General features: G+C 38.1%; 1 protein-coding gene across 5 annotated transcripts in view; it reads left to right on the forward strand.

Annotated features, from left to right (window-relative positions):
* The window catches only part of UBE3D (ubiquitin protein ligase E3D), an 83,090-nt gene that overhangs the window by 45,222 nt on the left and 19,101 nt on the right, over positions 1-18,767 (forward strand). For 3 of the 5 annotated variants that reach the window (XM_082049659.1, XM_082049657.1, XM_082049658.1), the window contains one exon: positions 2,667-2,805. The exons of 1 other annotated variant lie outside the window; for it this stretch is intronic. In XM_082049659.1, coding sequence (XP_081905785.1) covers positions 2,667-2,805 — 139 coding nt within the window. Of the gene's footprint in view, positions 1-2,666; positions 2,806-18,767 lie in introns of those variants that run through there. One more of the 5 variants, XM_082049662.1, reaches the window with a different exon arrangement.

An 18,767-nucleotide genomic window follows, 5' to 3' on the forward strand; every position in this document is an offset into this window, starting at 1 on the left:
TGACTCATTAGGGAGTATGGTAGGCTGTAAAGAACATGTTTACTTTGTTTATATTATTGCTAGATATAAATGTCATATTATTGAGTTTATGCTAATATTCTCTCAGGTAAACATCACTTGATTACCCGTTATATGTGTTGCTAAGCTCCAACAGCAGCTTTTCTCTGCTAAGTAACTAATATGGATTTCTCGTCACTACTTGGATCATGATTTTCAGGAAAACGTGAAACTTCCCCAAACCTAATACATTGAGATCTTTCTTAAATTAAAAAAAAAAAAAAAAAAAAAAAGGCTAAGAGGTTTAAAATTTCTGGGGAGGAGAGGGATAAAGAGGTAGAAATTCAGAAGGATGGAGTGACAGACAGGATGCTTAGAATTATTTGGGCTTTCCTGTTGGTGACATCAGTGGCAGGCAAAACTGGATGATGATGATTTACAGAGGTGGATTTAATGTCTTGTGAAAAAATTCGCTCTGACATATCCTTTCCTTTTCTTAACTTAGAGCATACTTCTAGTTTGGACCATTTTACTGAGTATGTTTTACTACATCTATTGTTTTACAGCCTGATTTCTAAAGCTGACTCACATTTCCCTTAAATGTCGTGAAGGTCAATATGTAGTGGTGAGATTTTATCTGTTGTAAAGTCAGTCTGAAGTAGATGCAGTCGTGCACCCTGGAATGACTTAGGGAATCTGTGTAGAATTTATTTATGTTATTTGATACTGAGAGTCATAGTTATTTTTGTCAGACTGGGAAGTTCAGAATCTCAGGGCTTCTTTGCAGTGTAGAAAAGTCGAATGTTTGCAGAAGGAAGAACATAAAATAGCATTATTTCTTTTGTTAACCTCACCTTCTAGCTGATCTGTTTTACCTCCCTCTTATTGCCTTCAGTCAGCATAACAAGTTGTGCAGTGCTCTCTGGGAGTTACACTGGCTCTTGCCTTTATTCATAAAAGGAGCAGGCTTAGCCCAGCCTGCTCTCTCTCAAGGAAGGCTTAGAAACAAGAATTAATTGCTGAGTAAAAGGGAGAAGAGGAGGAGAGCACATGGATGCAAAGTCCTGCCTACATCTGAAGTTACCATGCACATCTGAGTCCTACTGGTTTATTTCCCCGTCTTCTTCTTCAGCCCTCCCAAAAACTCCTTCTGACAGTTTGCCCTATCTTAATGTCAGATCCATTATTTATTTAAGATCAGGAGAGCAAAACATAGTTTGTGTTAACGTGGCTGAGGAGCTCTCAGCCAGCTCAGGCTGTTGGCATTTGGGATTGGTCTGGGAGGAAGCACTGATGGGCCCAGCTGTCCTCAGTGGGTGCTCATGCTCCGGAGAAGCACCATCAGCCAGTCTGCCCCTTTCGGTAAACAGAAAGCAAACAGTTACCTCTTCTGTCCTGCAACTGAGACAACTCACCTTATACAGAAAGGTTTTGTGAAACATAGGTAAAAAAACAGATTTTTTTGTGTGTGTTTTGTTTTGATTTTGGCAATGTTTTTGTTCTTCCTCTACAATGAAGATTGTGGGAAAATAACCACAAGAGTAATAGGGGTAAAGAAGAACAAAGAGATATGGTTTAATAAGGCAATGACTTCCCACAACCACTTGTGTTAAATGATGTAAAAGGACAAATCATAAAGACTTATTCCTAACATGAATGTTCCTGGAGCAGTCAGTGCTAAGGCATGCAAGGTTTGTTTGTAATAAGGGAAAACACTGAAATTGTTTCAGGAAATACTAATAACTGAGCCATTAATAAACAGGAATTGTAATATAATTAGGCTAGATGTCTTTATGCAAACAGTCTTTCCCCCAAATAAACCAACAGCCACAGAAAAATCCCTAGTGCAGTGTCAGGACTGTAAGAGTTGGACTTCAAAATGAGGAGTCAGCTCCAAAAAATCCTCAAGTCAAAACACAAGAACAGAATCAGGGTACTGAAGTAAGCTGTCATGTTTTGAATACTGCTCGGAGTTCTGAAAAGTTTATTTTCAGAGAAGGTGTTGATCTGTGGAAACACCTTGCCAAGACCCAGAACCTTAGCATATCACCTTCAGTCTCCAGACTCTCGAGCTGTGCTTGAAGGTGCCTGCACAGTGCTTTGTTTAGACTTGCTGATTTCTGAAAAATCAAAAGCCCCAGTTTTGCTAGCTTCACCTGAATTTGCCTGTGTCACCACAAAGGATTGAAAAAAACATCAATTTGAAAATCACACCTGACCTCCTGTCTTCTCAGAAGTGGAAGAACGTTTTTCTTAGTGGAAACAAAATAAAAAGTGGAGGCATTATGTTCTATGTAGAATATATATAAAAACACTCTAGGAGGGGAAATTGCCAGTGGCAGATGAGATTTGGTTCAGAAATATTCAAACTTTGAATTAGAAATATAAGCAGGTTGCTCTAATGTATGCTAGGTCTTCCTTTCACATTATGTATCTTTATGTAACATTGGTGGTACAGATAAAGTACTTTAAATGCACCTTGTATTTCTGGTAAAACACAGTTATCTGTGACTTTTACAGTTATCTGTTATCTGGGAAAATGTGAAGAGAATCTTTTATCACAATGGTGTAACATATTCTAATATTTATTTGAAATTTGAGTTTTAGATATATTTTAAGAGAATTAAAAAGTTGTGGGGTTTTTGTTTGTTTGTTTTTTAACTGTATAGCCTTGCTGATACGTGGGAAAATGACATTGGAGTTCATCCTTTAAAGTTTCCATCAGAAACGTGTTTGGAATTACTGCTGATACTGGGTTTGAGTACCAGCTCTCTGCCACCTTCACTTCGATGCATGAACTCTTTTCAGGTAAGGAACAGCAGCTATTTCAGTATAAAGGTGTTACTTCTAGGAAAAAGAAAGCTCACTGGGGCCTATAAACCCTTTCAGAGTAAAGGTTTATCTTTTGTAGTTGCATGGCTCTCTATTATATTAAATATAGCAATGGAGAACTTGTAGTGCTTAGTTTCTTTCAATTGTATTAAACGTAGACCAAGGCAGGGAATATCATTGGATTTCTAAACAGTGAATCACTGTTTAAATTAAATTAGATATTTAAAGAAATTTCATCAAGCTTAGGCTGGAGTAGCTAGAATAATGATATCAAATCTTCTTGGCTTCAGAAAAAAAAAAAATCCTCAGCTAAAAATAAAGATTTCCAGTGGTGAAAACCTGTGAAATTAGGAGTGAAGCATTCACAGTTTCTTCCAGTGCTGTGGACAGTGTTCTGTACGTTGCTGCTGAAGTTGTGAGCAGTCACAGAAATTTTCCTAAGGAAACATTGTTGCAGGCGTGTTAAATTGTGATTTGTATTTATCATATGTCAGAAGACATATGATTTTTACAAATGAAATACCCACACATCTCAATTCACGACGATATGCATATCAACTCAACCTTTTTATGATGCTTCTGTCTTCCCTTGCAAATCTAAAGTAACCAGCTGCTGAGCAGTAAGCATACCTGAATATGTGTTTGTTTTGACAGCTACAGAAGAATCATCATCATAGGGGGACTGAGTGTCCTAAACAGTTTATAGGACGAAATCCGGTAGCTTCTATTTGTCCATACTCACAGTTTGTAGTTAAGGCACATTTAATTAGTGTTCCTGAATTATGTTTACTGAAAAATAATCTTATTGTAGAATTTTTGAGCCAAAAGAACATGGTCGTAAACCAAAGTCAGGTAAATTATTTTAATAGAGCTACACTGATGTACAACTACTGAAAACATTTCTACATGTTAGGAAATAAGTATGCACTTGCTTTGTCTCCTCCTTTTGCATCTTGCATACTTCGAAACACAAGGAGATCGGTGTGCAGTGGACTCTCGGGTATGGCAGCAGCCATTGATCGTTTCAGCGTGGTATTTTAATACCCGAAGTCAGAATTGTTATTGGGTTGTACATTTAGAGGCCATAGAATTGAAGAATCTCCTGGATGCTGGCAGATTGAGATAATAAAAATTACAAGTTTGCAGGACTGGCCAGTACTAGTTATCCATGCAGTGGAATAGTCCATGTTTCCTATTAGGAAGCAAATGCAGGAGGATGTATTTCTTGTCCAGTAATCTGTGATAAAGTCTTCTCTGCTTTACCCCTGATGGATTAAATGGGAGCCTCTTCTTGAATGCGGAGGCTGTATGACCTGTCTTGTTTCTGTGTGTACTCAATCCCTGGTTGTGCACTTAGGATTTCCTTTTATTTGTGTACCTGGGTAGAGAAGTGATAACTGATGGTCAGCTGGTACAGGAGTAACTGTCAACTGGTGCAGATACAAATCAGTAAACTCAGGAATGGTTTTTACCTCAGTGCACAAAACACCAAACTTGATTTTTTTCCCTGTCAGATTCTCCATGATTGTGTTTATTGCTCCTGGGTCATTTTAGCTTGGTGAGGCTCTCTCTGGAAATGAACCATCTCTCTAGAGGCCCACCATGCGTGGCCTGGAAGCCAGTCAGGGGTAGGGTTATGTCAGCTGTGGGGCAGGAAGGCCCCATGCATCCCTTGGAGACCGTCTGACCACAGCCTTTCAAACTCAAATTTTGGTGGAACCACTGAAAGCAAACGTCACGGTGCTTTGCTGAGCTGAAGTACTGTGAGGGACAGTGGTGTCCAGCACTGGCTGGCACAAGGTCTTAGTCTGCCCGCCTGTGCGCCAAAGTAGATGAGGTGACAATGACCAGTCATGTTTGTGAACATGATTTCAGGCTAAAGATCATAGAATTGTTTTCATTGGAAAAAGACCTTTAGGATCGAGTCCAACTGTTAACCTGGCACTGCCAAGCCCACCGCTAAACCATGCCCCTAAGAACCTCATCTGTGCATCTTTTAAACACCTCCAGGGATGGTGACTCCACCACTTCCCTGGGCAGCCTGTTCCAATGCCTGGCAACCCCTTCCTTGAATAATTTTTTCCTAATATCCAATCTAAACCTCCCCTGGTGCAACAGTACATTTTAAGCTGTTTGCCAGTGTTTGTGCCCTCACAGCAACAAGAAAGGCAAAAATTCAAAGTCTTCAAAAAGCCCAAGTTCTGAAGCCTGCTCTGATAAGATAATGTTATATCTTATCAAGTGGGAGGAAAGAAAAATAGCTATTTTGATAAACTTTTGGCTCCAAATTTAACTCTCCTTGACAGACAGTCAGTATCACCAAGTGTTTGTCCTGGAGGGCAAACACCGTCCAGGAAAATATTGTTTTATTTATTTTTATCCTTGTGAATCTTGTTTGGATCTCAGTTTGGGAATCCATAAAGCAGAAACAAAGTTTGTGTGAGCTTTTCCCTGTTGCTTTACAATGGGCTGTCAGCCTTATCAGGTTTTTTCTGGCTTGCTTCTTTCTACTCTTGTTCACTTTCTCTACAGCAAATAATAGACTTGTATGTCCTAGTTTTTGTGTATTTTTCTTGGAAAAAGTTGGCAAGATGTGCACAGAGTTTGAATATTAAATTGTGCAATTGCCTGAGTATAACATCCCTCTGCATCCAAAATACTGAGGACTGAGCCAAACAGGGAATAATAAAAGGGCACTAATTGAAAACTGGTATTTCGTGTGTCTTAACAGAGCAATGGCAAAATGACAAAAACTAGTTTTGTTTTCTTTTGTAGTAAACCTACAATGGTCTAGAAAAAAAAAAAATCTATGTCACAATAATGCTTGTATTTGAAGTGAAAAGAATCACAGTGTTTCTTGTTATCCACACGTAGCAGTCTTGTTCTACAGGAGGCCAGGCTCTCCCAGCTGAATGCCAGGGGAGTTAGAAGGGGAACAACCCCAGAAAATGCTGGAGTTTTCTCCTTTCATAAGTGTTCCCACTGTTGGACTTGCAGTGTGCAGCGAAATGGACCACCACTTTCCACTGGCACATTTTTTATGCTCTGGTACAGTATTTTAAAATTCATCTAACAGGCAGCAGTAGAAGTAGTGATCTAAATTATAGTTTAACTCCTTAGATCGTATCTATATAGCTTTAAAACATCCAATTGTTTGTAATTAGGTAGACAAAAATTATGTCAGCCATACCCCTATGTATCGTTTGAGAATGTATTTACTCTGTCTCTCTGTTATATTACAACATTGCAGTGTTTACAAGCCAAAATTTCAGTTGGTATACGTATGCATTAGTTGATGTTTAAGTTGTAAAAAGCACACGAAGGAAATATGCTTAGTTGCTAATCATCTCTGTAATAAACTCTGTTCTGCTTTGTGCTCTAGAAGGGCTCTTTGGGACTGGCTTAGCAGACTCCGTATCTGTGCTGAGACATAAATTACATTTTATTTTCCAACAGTGTGCTACCGCTTAGTAACATAGTGTTTGAAATCACTTTTCAATTCCGTTTTGACCCTGTGAAGATCTTTCAGTGTGATTTATGTTGCTGGAGCAGCATCGGACTGTTACAAAGCTCTCTGCTGGCTTTAAGGGGTTTGGTGCTCACTGCAGCCAGCTTTAAGCACCCCAGGCTGTTGATCCTAGGTGCTAGGTTGTCTTTGGGTCATTTCTCATTTTACCTGCACGGTTAAACTGACATTGTTCTGATGGACTGTAGAGAGTTAAATCTTAGCAAGCCTGAGCCTGAAAGCTCTTGAAGTACCAAAGCTGGGTAGACAAATTCTTGCTGGTTGATGTCTGCCTCCAGGATTACTGCATAACATGGATTTGCAGCCCTGACTTTCACCTTCCCAGGCTTGTAATCCCTCACCTATCCTGAGGATGTCTTGGATCAAGGGAATAGGGTTGACTGAGGTACCTAATATTTATCCTGGAACAATGCAGAAAGCAGTAAGAAGGGAGAGAGGAGTTGGCTACTAGAAAAGATTAAAAAATTTCTTAGCTTGCTTTTGCTCCGAGCATTGTTTTGCCGGTCTGTTACCCTCTACAGAAACCTGTGCTACCTTATTACGTCCTGCATCTCTCTGGCTCTATACCCACCTCAGCTGTCAGCCCTTTGCTTTAGAAGTGCTTGGGCTTGACTTCGTATATTATTCTTAACACTTGCAAGCGCTTATAGCCAGCACCCACTTGAGTTATCGTGTACTTTATCACTGAACCGTTCAGCTGCTACTTCTCAGTGTGGTCTGGGTGGATGTGTTGGTACTTTAGACCCTACAATACAGAACAGTTAACACAGGGAGATGCTTTAAAGTGACAAGTAATCTCTGCTGTGTTTTGCTAACCTTATCTCTTCTTTCTCTGAATTTGAGCGCAGTGAACAGAAAATGTCCTGGATATTGAATTCTTATGATGATATATGGGTCTCTTCAGCACATTCTCTCTCTCACTGCTGTTATTGTGGGAAAGCAGGGATTTTACTTTCCATATCAAGGCGCCATTCATAAGGCTGTAAAAAGGGTTCTCAGAGTTAAACAGATCATGGTTTTATTTTAACTTTTACAGTTGCATGAAACTGAAAGAAGATTGTCATTATGAACTCCCATCAGTTTCAAAATTGTGTTTGAAATAGCCCTTGATATTCTTTGGTGCTGCTCCCGGTGCCACTGTTAGCTTATCAGCACACTATCCAGTTAAGAGAAGTAGAGCCAGCATTTAAGAAAAAACAAAAGGTGTTCTTGCTGTTGTTGCAATAAGCATTCCTAGAGGTGTCTGAAGGAAAAACTCAGTTGTAGTTACCTTCCTAAAATAAAAAAGTTTCTCATAGAGCAGCCTGTCAATTTCTCAAGCATTTAAAGTGTTTTGATCAAGTGCAGAAAACATCCTCAAAGTGACTGGTTTATAGATAAGAAGTAGCAAGGTGCTCAGGAAACATAAGAATGAATAAATACAGTATTCATTATAGTTTAATGGCTCTAGTATATGCGTGTCAAAAGTACTCAAAAGATTTGTGGAAGGCAGAATACAAAATCACTGCTGTTTCTCAGGTCTACACATGATCTGAACTAAAGTGTGCCTTGATGTTGTGGTTTTTAATATTGATACTTTTATGTGTGTATATATATAAAGCACTTTCAAACTTGTTTATCTAAAAAAGAAGTTAGCTGAAGATAGATGACACTTGCAGATGCACCTCTGTTTTCTGACAATCCTGTTTGAAGCAAACAGCTGAGTACAATTTAGAAAAATCTGTTCAGCTCAGCTCCTTCTTTTGTTCCCTTCTGGGCATTTGTAGCTGGAGAATTTGCACAAATTGTTTGAAGTTGGACTCCACTCCTTTAGAGCAGACTCAAACAGCAGCAAAGACAGGATAAGGAGCTACTCTGGCTCAAAATGATTTGGGAAATAGTGATATAAGAAATGAAAACATCGAGGAATGGTTTTAAAAATATTGTGTATTTTATTAAACTATCCTAGAAAGGAAAAAATAAATAAGTCCATTTATGCAGTAAAATAACTTACTATCTTTTAAAACATTTAAAAAAAATTTTTATTACTTTCTTACTGAGGCTCTCCCACAAAATGAATGATAGATTTAAATATATATATTTTGTAATATTTTACAGACAACGTTGAGTTGCTAAATACCGTAGAATTTTTTTTTTTTTTTTACAATTATAGGCCTTGTAATATTTCCCTGAAGTTTGCAGACTGCTTGGGTCTCAGAAACTTCTGAATGAACATTGATGGTAATATGGAGAAACCACTGCAAATACATTGCAGTCTCTGTTGAAATACAGTCATTTTTGTTTCCCTTGGCTGACTTGTTTTACAAAATGTAAACTACAGTGAGGAACCCAAGCGTAGTTAGTGTTGGCCTCTTTTGGGTGTTTTGATTTTTGCAGATTAGGATAAAAGTGCCTCCTATGTACTTTTTCTAGTTTTGACTAATTTGGATAGTTTACCAGGATGACATAGGATGGATTAATTTTCTGGTTTATTGGGATAATTATGTGGAAGTTTTAAAGTTTTATTTCAAACAAGTTATTTTAAATAGCAAATAAGTATCCAAGCCTTATGTAGTGCTTGAAAAGCAGATGTAGTTCTTTGTACAAATATGAATACAAATATTTCATTGACTTTAAAATAAAAGAAGTTATAATGTGTATATGATGAGGTTTTGTGTTGGCCTGCATTTACTAAAAGTCATAATTAATCTGTTGAAACACTGCAGAATGACTAGGAAAGAAGTTATAAAATTATATTGAGCAAATACTGACAAGAGAAAGTGATATTAAGAGAGTTAGTATTTCAAAGACAAATCTGAATGCTTCTTTGCAGAATGATAGAGATTTCTAGGTTCAATTAAGATGTTATTGTCTTGTTTTTCTTGTCTGCTACAGAATTATCCTTCATTAAGTTAGTTTTTATGATGCCACCCCGGTCATCTTATTCAGTGTTCACTGTAAGCTTTCTTTTAAAAGTATCTCTGAAGTGTTCAGTTGTATTTCTTGAGCAGGGAGGCTATCAACTCCTTTCAACATTAGCTTCAAGACTTGAAGCTGAAATGAAACATTTTTTTTCTTGACCTATAATTAGTATTTTGAAATCTTTCTTGAACCTTTGTTGTACCAAAAGTGTTCCATGTTACTGATTTTGCATACGCTTTATCGAGACATGTCTCCTAGCTGAGAACTGTACATGCAGGAGTGTATCGAACACTGTCCTGTACCTCCTTATGTGTCCCATATATGGATCATACATATCTGCAGCACAGACTCCCGTGTCTAGACTATGGTTTTGTGATACCTGGTGCTGCTTTGGAGATGCTGATGGGATGGTATTGACTCGCTTATCTAATATGTGGCAGGGCTACATTTCCTCTAATGGAAAGGAGCTGCCCGTTTATATTGGCCTGAAACAGAACAAAATCAATTGCATTTAAATCTAAACTGAATCTCTGAATGGGAATAATGCAGGCTGAGCTTACTTGTGGAAGCACAGCATTTTATGCTCACTTCAGTGCTCAGTGATGCAGAATCAGGATCTTGACAGCAGTGGCCATAGACTGAGATTCAAAATTTGTCATCAGTTTCTCAGAAGAGCTAAATGCTTCTTTTCCTCCAAGACAGTTCTCCAATAGAGAAGAAATTAGACAGAGTGAACCTAGGCATATTCTAAATGTAATTAGATTTAATTACAAAACCCCCGCGAGCTCCTAGTGAGAAGCAGCGTCTATGTAGCACACAGGCAAGTGCCAACTCTGGGAAATACAGTCCATGAGAGGGAAGATCTGCTGGAGGGATCAACTCATTTGCATGCAGTTCCCTCTGCCTAGAATGCAGAAACAGCCACCTGTAACATCAGCATCTGGTAATACATTTAATAGCAGTTTTTGTAGAAAAACGTGCTCAAATATCTCATTTACCATTTAGATGTGAATGTACAATTGATTGTAGAAATCCAGTTTAGATAGTCTGATATAGCCCATGTTATCAACTGCTTGAAAGGGGCGAAGACAGAACTAATTAGGTATAAAAACGCCTGATTGATACCACTCATTTTATTTCCTGTTTGCTTCTATTGTGAATGTTCTGCTTTTCCCAAGTCATTTTGAAATCTAAGAGCATAGCTGTTACATCCTAATTATCCAGTACTTGTGTCCACAGTGTCCTATTAAACACAAACCAAAAGTGTGTGTTCTTTATCAACAGGCACCACACTGGGAGTGTGTTATGGAGAAAGACCAGACAAATACCCATGTTTTATCTACCTGAATATAAACATAAAGAAAACTCTTATGAGAGGCATGATACACTTTTAGAACATCCATTTCTGTTTATTTGCTGAGGCTGTTGCCTTTGTAACTGAGAAACAGGCTCTGCTCAAGAGAAATATTTAGGCATATGCAAAAACAAATAATGCTGTACATGTTCAACATGCTTTGTAGGTAATTTATCTCTGTAGGGCTGCTTCCCTCCAAAACCTTCATTTCTCTAAGTTAGTCTTAGCTCTATCCAGGTCATAATTAATAGACTGAGTTATGGGAGGAGTAAGTTTCAACCTTCTAGCCAACAAGGTACAGAAATCTTGTTATCAGCTGAATAGAGCCAGAGAGCCAGCTGTTGCTTTGAAAATAATACTGAGTCATTGGATAGCAATGATTCGATAATGGAAATTTTTCCTTAAAGTTTCATGTTGTTATGCTGTGTGCTTTGTGAATGGATGTTGTTATGGAAAGCTACAACATTGTTCATTTCCCTTAAGAGTCTGGATGGAAGCTTTGAAGCTATTAATGAAGTCCAGAAAGCTCTGAAGAAAAAAAAAAATGTATTTGGAAGGGTGCTTTTTAGTAGGTTTACAGATGCTTTAAAAATAGATGGCCTCGACCCTATTGGATTGCAGCTGTAGGCTGGAATAGGTATGATGTTATCACAAATAACAACATTTTGAGGCATCCCAAAGGAGGATGTCACTGAATCCTAGCATTGTATTAGCAGATGGGGCAACTTGCCAAGGCACTCAGAGCAGTTCAAGAGTGTTATGTGTTGGCAATGGTAATGATGCCTTCAAGGAGAAAAATGGACAAATATACAGAAGTCTGCAAAGCCAGAGCATAATAATTGAATCGATGACTTGACTATGATAAAGTACACGGTGGACGAAAAGGAAGGGGATTGTTTAGTTCTCATTTTTTTATTGTCAGTTGAAAATGAGTCTGGAATGGATCTTTTGGTGAAGAAGTCAGTAATGCCTCCGGTGAGAAACGTAGTTTGCCTTCCCTCAGAAGCAGAAGTCCATCATTCTGTTCCAATGTCAGTAAGGAGAGGAGGGTGCTCTGAATCTCTGTGCTTAAATCATAGGTCTTTGATCTGGGGGTGGTGGCGGATGACAAATGGTTGTGCTTGAAAGCTCTTGCTCGTTAAGGAAGAAAACTTTAGGTTTGAAGTTTAGGAAAGCTGGAATGGGCAGAAATGTGATGTGAGGAAACAGGTCAGGTCACTGTCTGTCCAGAGGCAGGGAAAGGCCTGCAGGGAAGGGTAAAAGATAAGACAGACCAGCTACTCTTTCAGTAGGCTGGTGCTGTTCGCATTGACATACACCAGCACGGTTCTGACAGACCATAAAAAGGGCAGGATTGTTTCCATCATCTCCAAAAAAGCTTGCTGCTTTGACCTGTAAAAAAAAATATCAGCTGTGTGAATATTCATTTGTACTATAGCGCCTCTACTTTTGAATTCAAGGAAGCTGTTCTAGACATGGGTGTGTGAGGAGATATCTTAGCGTGTGCATTTTATACTGCCCCCAAAAAAAGATTTGGAATACTCCTACAGGAAGAAGAAAGAGAAGGGCAAAAGGGTGCATAAGCATTAACACAGACTTCTGAAATACAGAGACCATTTAGTCTTCAACAGAAAGCTGTTATGCCTTGGGGTGAAACCCGGCAACCATTTAACAGTATGCAGAAAAACTTGCAGGAATCTGAAGATGCTGTAGCCAAGTGAGATCACAGGGAGTGTTGGGTGGGCAGAATGTGATTGCTGCTTGGGCTTTCGCCAGGTGTTCTGGTTAATGTTTCTTTATCTGTCTCCCGGCAGCTTGACAAGTAAAATAGGAAGTGATTCTGCCTTATGGAAAAAAAAAAAAAAAAATGTAATTCCCATATCACTCATGTAAACTGTAAAAGCATAATCTATATAGAAAGAGACTATTTTAAAATGCCAGTTCCCAGTCTTCGTTGTTTTTGTGAGCTGTGGCATTGTGAATTGATGAAACAGATCAGGGAGCTATATTCCTTCTATTGCTTTTAGTGAGCTTGAATTTTATATGGCCAATAGAAGAAAAAATGAGTATTAAGCACCTTGGTTACATGAAAAAGAGTCTTGCCTGCAAACTTGTACAAGTCAAGATGTTATTTTAATCTTACTGACTATTTTGGCTGCTCGGTCCATTTCCAAGTTCTTCCGGAATGCTTGGCATTCCTAAATATGATCCTAAAAATGACTGAACGTTGTACTATTCAAATGTTCTGACTTTCTGTGACTAGTACCACTGACCCTAGTTCTGGTTCTTATCAATGACTATTTGCCTGTATAATTCAGTTTTAGATAGAAGTTCTCCTTGCTGTTGGTGCTTCAGTCTTTGACACATTTTTTATTTTTGTATGTAGATGTCGCACCAAATAGAAAAATGGCTATCATAACTAGCTAACACATTTATATTTTAACTCACCACAGAGCCTGCTGCTTATTCTTCAGTTTTTCATCCCATTCATCATCTGCCAGCTTTTCAGAAATTACATTCTAGGACTGCCTTGTTTTCCTCTTTGTTGACCACTTTGCCTTTTTTTGCACTGATATTACTTTCCCATTTCTATTAGATACCATTTTACGTTGTTTCTGTACCATTTATGAGCAGAGAGCCCTGTAATTCTCTTATACCTTTTATCTGGTTAGAACCTAACTTTTAGTACTTACAGTTATCTGATTGAATTTGTCTCTTTTCAGGAAAAGTGGAAAAACTGAGGCTGGGAAGGGAACAACAGGGCTTTATATCCTTCTTTTTGACAAAGGAGAATCAAAAGTTTGCTGAACACACAGAAACCTTCATATTTCATGTTGCATTCTTTGCTTCCACAGAAAGGAAATGCATTTTCAGCTGTATTTTTATGGAGCGGCAGCTAGTGACTAGTTAATCAAAATTGTCTATTCTGCATGGTTATCTTGGGGGTATATTCCATTAAGTGACTGTTTTTTCTATTTTAGGGTGATATTTAGAATGTGAATGTCTGTGAAACTTAGTGTTCTGTTCTGTACATTTTTACTCTCCTCTTCTACTCTTTGTTTTCTACCTGTTTTTCCCTCTTGTGTAGTGTTCTTTCTAAAATCTGGACTCAATCCTAGTACCAGTGAAAAAGTTAAGAATTCTTTTCAGTTTGAAATGTTTGACTTAGAATTCTTTGAGAAGAAATTCAACAGCCAAAAAAATTGAGTTCATGTGACATGCCATATAGCTAATAAGTCCTGAGGGGCTGAAATTTAACTGCATAAGTAAATAGGAATTTCAGATCAAGTATTCTCTGCTCAAGTGCTGATGCTATTGGAGAGCTGTAATTTGTGAAATACTCCGCTGCTCCAGCAGTGAACTGCTGCTCAGAACTCTACTGGGAGATGCTGGTGAGGCCAAAATTTGGCAAGATTTGAAATGAAATGGAATTTTGATTTATGTGAATAAGAAATGCTGAGCTATATGGCTTAATGCTGATGTTGATTTTGAAAGAGCTACTGAATCTTGTTCTAACTTTTTTTAAGCTACTCCTGTGTGAGGAGTCTGGGAGAACACCATTCTCCTATTTTTCTGGGTTTTGGACCGTCTTCTGAGGACTCTAGCATTCCACAAGGTTGTATCCACAACACTAGATTTAGATGAAGCAGAGCTCCAATTCCACCTGGAAATTACTGTGCTCCTGTAATTTAGTTAAAATGAACTGTCAAAAGACGCTGTTTACATATTTTTAAGTGTAGCTCAGAAGCTGAAGAAAACCCTGGTGACACATATTAGCTAATCATTTTATGTCAGCCTTTTCCTGTCACGGCAAAGCATGCATTCCTGATGGAAAACAATACAAAAGTCAAGTGTGGCACTTTTACAACAGTACTGATACTTGTTAAAGTGCAAATGCTACCACCTGAAAATGTTGCTGTTGGATTCTTTCCCAGCCTGCATTCAGATAACCTGCAAAACAACTGAGTGCCTCATTAAGTCTTCCAAAATAATTCTTAAAACAACCAATAATATTTTTTATAGCAAGGTAATGATGTTGAAGAAGATGCAACTCACAGGAAAAAGAATTTCATGCAAAGGCATTGTCTGAGCCTCACATGCCTCTCTGTTTATGCAAAAGTGACTTGCCAGTGCACTTTAGGCTATTCAAATAAAAATTGCTGGTCCTTCGGATTAGCTAGAGTTTTCATTCAAATGAACAAATACTGAGTGGTTTTGAAAGTCAGGCAATCTATTTAGGGTGTCCACTTGAACATTTAGGACCCCGTTTCTCATCCTGTAAGCTTAAAAATGGTAGATGTGGTCCCTTAGCAGCTGCAGCTTTGCTTTAATTTGTTTGTGTTGTATTACAGAAATGCACCTGCAGCATTTGTGATGATAGCTCAACATTGTAGGTAGGGACCTGGACCTATTGAAGCTTATGTCAAAACTCTCTTTGGCTTCAGTAGTGCAGAACTGGACTGCAAACGAATAAACCAGCCAGCTCGATATGTTGCAGAGAAATAATTATTGCAGTCTCTCTGAAAGTTCCTCATTAACGCTATTGCATGTGCACTGTGCAAGCAAATGCTTGGAGCTAGTCTCTGATAGCTATTCGTTAGACAAGTGAATTAATAATTGTGGCTGCTGGTTCATGCAGAGGGTTTTCTGTTCTTTTTTGTTGTTTCTTTGAAGATTTCAAACAGTATAAACGATTTAAAGGCTTCACTCCACTAGATGGAGAAAAAGATGCTTACAGTGTAGTACTTGCTTACACTCTGCAGTTATTGATATGATGTAATATTTTTATGCTTGGGTAAGTATAGATTTTAAATAAAAGAATTTAATTAACACTGAATAAATGTTCCTCATAAGGAGAAAATTCTGTAGTTCTATTTCATTAATGCTTTGTGCTTCTAGCAGTTAACTAATTTAATTTTACTCCTGGTGTTCAGGGTCTGTGCTTTTCTTTCCTTTTGTATTTCAGTCTGGCTGTCTTCTAAACAGCCTTTTTGTTTTATAGTTGCAAAGAGAAGATCAGCCAGAGAAATAAAACAAAGGGAAAAGTGCAAAGCATTTTTTTTCTTCACTTGGACTTTGTGCAATACACAGTGGACATGTATCTATGTGCGTAAAATGTATGTAATATGAAAAATGGGGTATTTGGAATGATCTCTGAGATTTAAAGACTAGAAAGCCTATTTTACAATAAGTCAGCTAAAGAAAAAATGTATTATTTTAAATAATGAAAGGTAGCTAGGATCAGTCACATTATAAAAGTAATCCTTGCATATGCAAACAACCATGATCATTTAATTTGGCTTACTAAGGAATATAGAGGTTTGGGGGATCAGAATCTCTTTTGGGATGAGTCTTTTTTGAGTTTGCCTATGCAGTCCAACAGCATTTTCTATAAAATGCTTAAACTCAGGATAGAACATGAGTGAAATGTGGCAAATGTTCAAAGTGAATAAAAAATATTGTTTAAATTGTCTGTCAAGCAGTAAGGGTTTCAGTGTGAGAAGTCCAGGAGAAAGGTTATTTTTAAAGTCTGACACAAACATTTTTTTCAGTTTTCTTTTATTCACTAACTCAGTTCAATTGAATTAAAGGTTTTCATGCAGAAATGTTAAGTTCCGTGTTTCAGTCTTTGCTAGTTCTTGGTGTTTGTCTTATAAATCTGTCAAAATTTTGAGTTACTTCAGGTTATTTCATTCAGACCTTATGGTCATGCTATGATCCTCAACTCTGAATCTTGCACATTTCTAACTATGTTGTTGATTATCATCTGTCTACATTTCTACTAATTTATGCTATTTTTCATTCATTGAATTTTGTGAAGTGCTATTATTTTTTTTATATACTGCAGATAATTACATTTTAACGGCATCTTTTTTTTAGTGGCTTTGTTCTAGGAATGAGTTTTGAACAGTACTTTGGAAGTCTTAGAGCAGACCAATGTGCTATAATAATTATACTTCAATAATCCAGAGTGATACCTCAAGGGAGCTATGGCTCCAGCATATAATTTCTTCATATATACTTGCCCTTGATGGTAAAATTGGATTTAAAAAATAGGAAAAAGAATGAAAAGAAAGAAGCTGGAAAATTGATTATCCTTGAAGGTCATTAATGTTTTCTAAAAAGAAGATTAAAAATGAACATGAAAATCTCATTGTTAAAGAAATCGTGCTAGCTTTGTTTTGAATAAGATTTTTATCAGTGCAAGAAAAGGTCTCATAATAAGAAAACCTAATTGTTATTTTCATCTGAAACTAGAAAGTATTCAATAGCTGAAAAACAGCCAGAGAAAAGGAGAGGACAAAGAGAAGTATGAAAAGAATAATATGGATTGCATGGAACTATGAGCTGAAGGATAGATTCATACTATATTGCAATGGAAAGAAAAGAGGGTGGGAAGGAGAAGACAAAGCAAGTCAACCAAAACCGCAAGATAATGTTTAATTCAGAAGTATTTTTTTGTTCAGTATTTGACTAAAGTATCTTTCAAGTGAATGAAAGAAGTTGGTATATAAAAGGAAGCTTAGAGAGCAAACTGAGGAGGGAAAGTGAAATTTGGGCTGCACCTAAACCCCTCAAAAAAAGACCAGAGTGGAAAAAGTCCAGTTTGGTGGTTTCTTTTAAAAAAAAAATGAGATTGTTCACTTCAAAAATGTGTGCAACATATATATATTTCCAGAGTCACAGAGCCATTGAGGTTGTAAGTGACCTCTTGATGTCCTCTAATCGAACTCTCTGCTAAAGCAGTCAGCTAGACTAGGTTGCTTGGGACCATTTCCCATTGGGTTTTAAATACCTCCGAGAATGGAGACTCCGCAACCTCCCTGGGCAACCTGTGCCAGTGTTCTACCATCCTCACAGTAAAAAAGTATTTTCTTGTGTTCAGAAGGAATTTCATGCTCTTTAATTTGTGCTCGTTGCCTCTTGTCCTGCTAGTGGACGCCACTGGGAAGAGCCTGGCTCTCTCATCTTCACTCCTTCCCTTCAGATATTTATACAAAATTATATGATCTGCCTGGACTTTTCTCCAGGGGGAACGGTCCTAGCTCTCAGCCTGTCCTCACAGGAAAGATGCTCCAATCCTTTAGTCATCTTTGTGGCCTTTTGTAAGTCCTTACCTCACCTCAGTAAATCCATATCTTTCTTATACTGGGTAGCCCAGACCTCGGCCCAGCACTCCAGATGTGACCTTACCAGTGCTGAGCAGAGGTGAAGGATCACCACCCTCAAGTTGCTAGCAACACTTTTCGTGCTACAGATATATGTCTGTTTTAAGTGTAACGTAACCTGGTCCTCCTTCACCAAGGCTAAGTCTTCTCATTCCAGACTTGCCCACTGCTCTCAGGGCCCTGGGACTCCTGCAGGCTAGTCACACCAGTAAAGACTGAGGCAAAGAGGACATTGAGTACCCCAGTCTTTCCATGTTCTTTGTCAGCAGTGCCCCTGTCGACATACAAGCTAATGTTGTGCTACTTACTGCTTATGTTTCATTAAGAGTCTGGAAAGAGCCACCTCCTGGCTTGCCTAGTTCTCATTCTCTGCTACAATAGTTTGCTGTTCTTGGTGATGGCTCTCATTGCAGTAAATCATTTAATCAGAGTAGGGACTCCAAGAAGCCATCTCCATTTCCACAGTGTAGGGCTGACTATACCTGTTAGATGTTGCTCTAGGTCTCTTCAGTCAGGGTTAGGTTGGGAGTGCAAATATTTGTCATGAATATGCAGGACTTTTTGCTGGTGCTGTTACACAGATAGTAACAAAATACATAGAATTTTATTTACCTGTAGTAGTCTCTAAATAATCTGCACTGACACATGCAGTTCCTAAATATCCCATACATGTGTGCTTATATGTGGAACTGCAGTTAATGTATTTTGCTGGCACCAGTGTTTTAACATCTATTTCATTTTCTAATGGGTCTCATTTCAGCTAGTTAGCCAGAGTTCTGCCAAAGCCCACATGTGAGCTGTGCTTTGCAGTGATAAATGAGTACAAGTTGTCTCAAAATTCATTTGTTTTTTTGCTTGGATCCCTTTTCAGAATATGATGGGTGGCCTACTTCTGGGGAGGTGAAAAATTAATTTCCTGTTCCTTTGTGACACTACAGGTCTTGCAAAGTGTTGCACAGTCTTTTGGAGTAGATGGCATTATTAGGAT

Source organism: Streptopelia decaocto (genome assembly GCF_964273445.1).
Source record: "Streptopelia decaocto genome assembly, chromosome: 3".
Lineage (NCBI taxonomy): Eukaryota > Metazoa > Chordata > Aves > Columbiformes > Columbidae > Streptopelia > Streptopelia decaocto.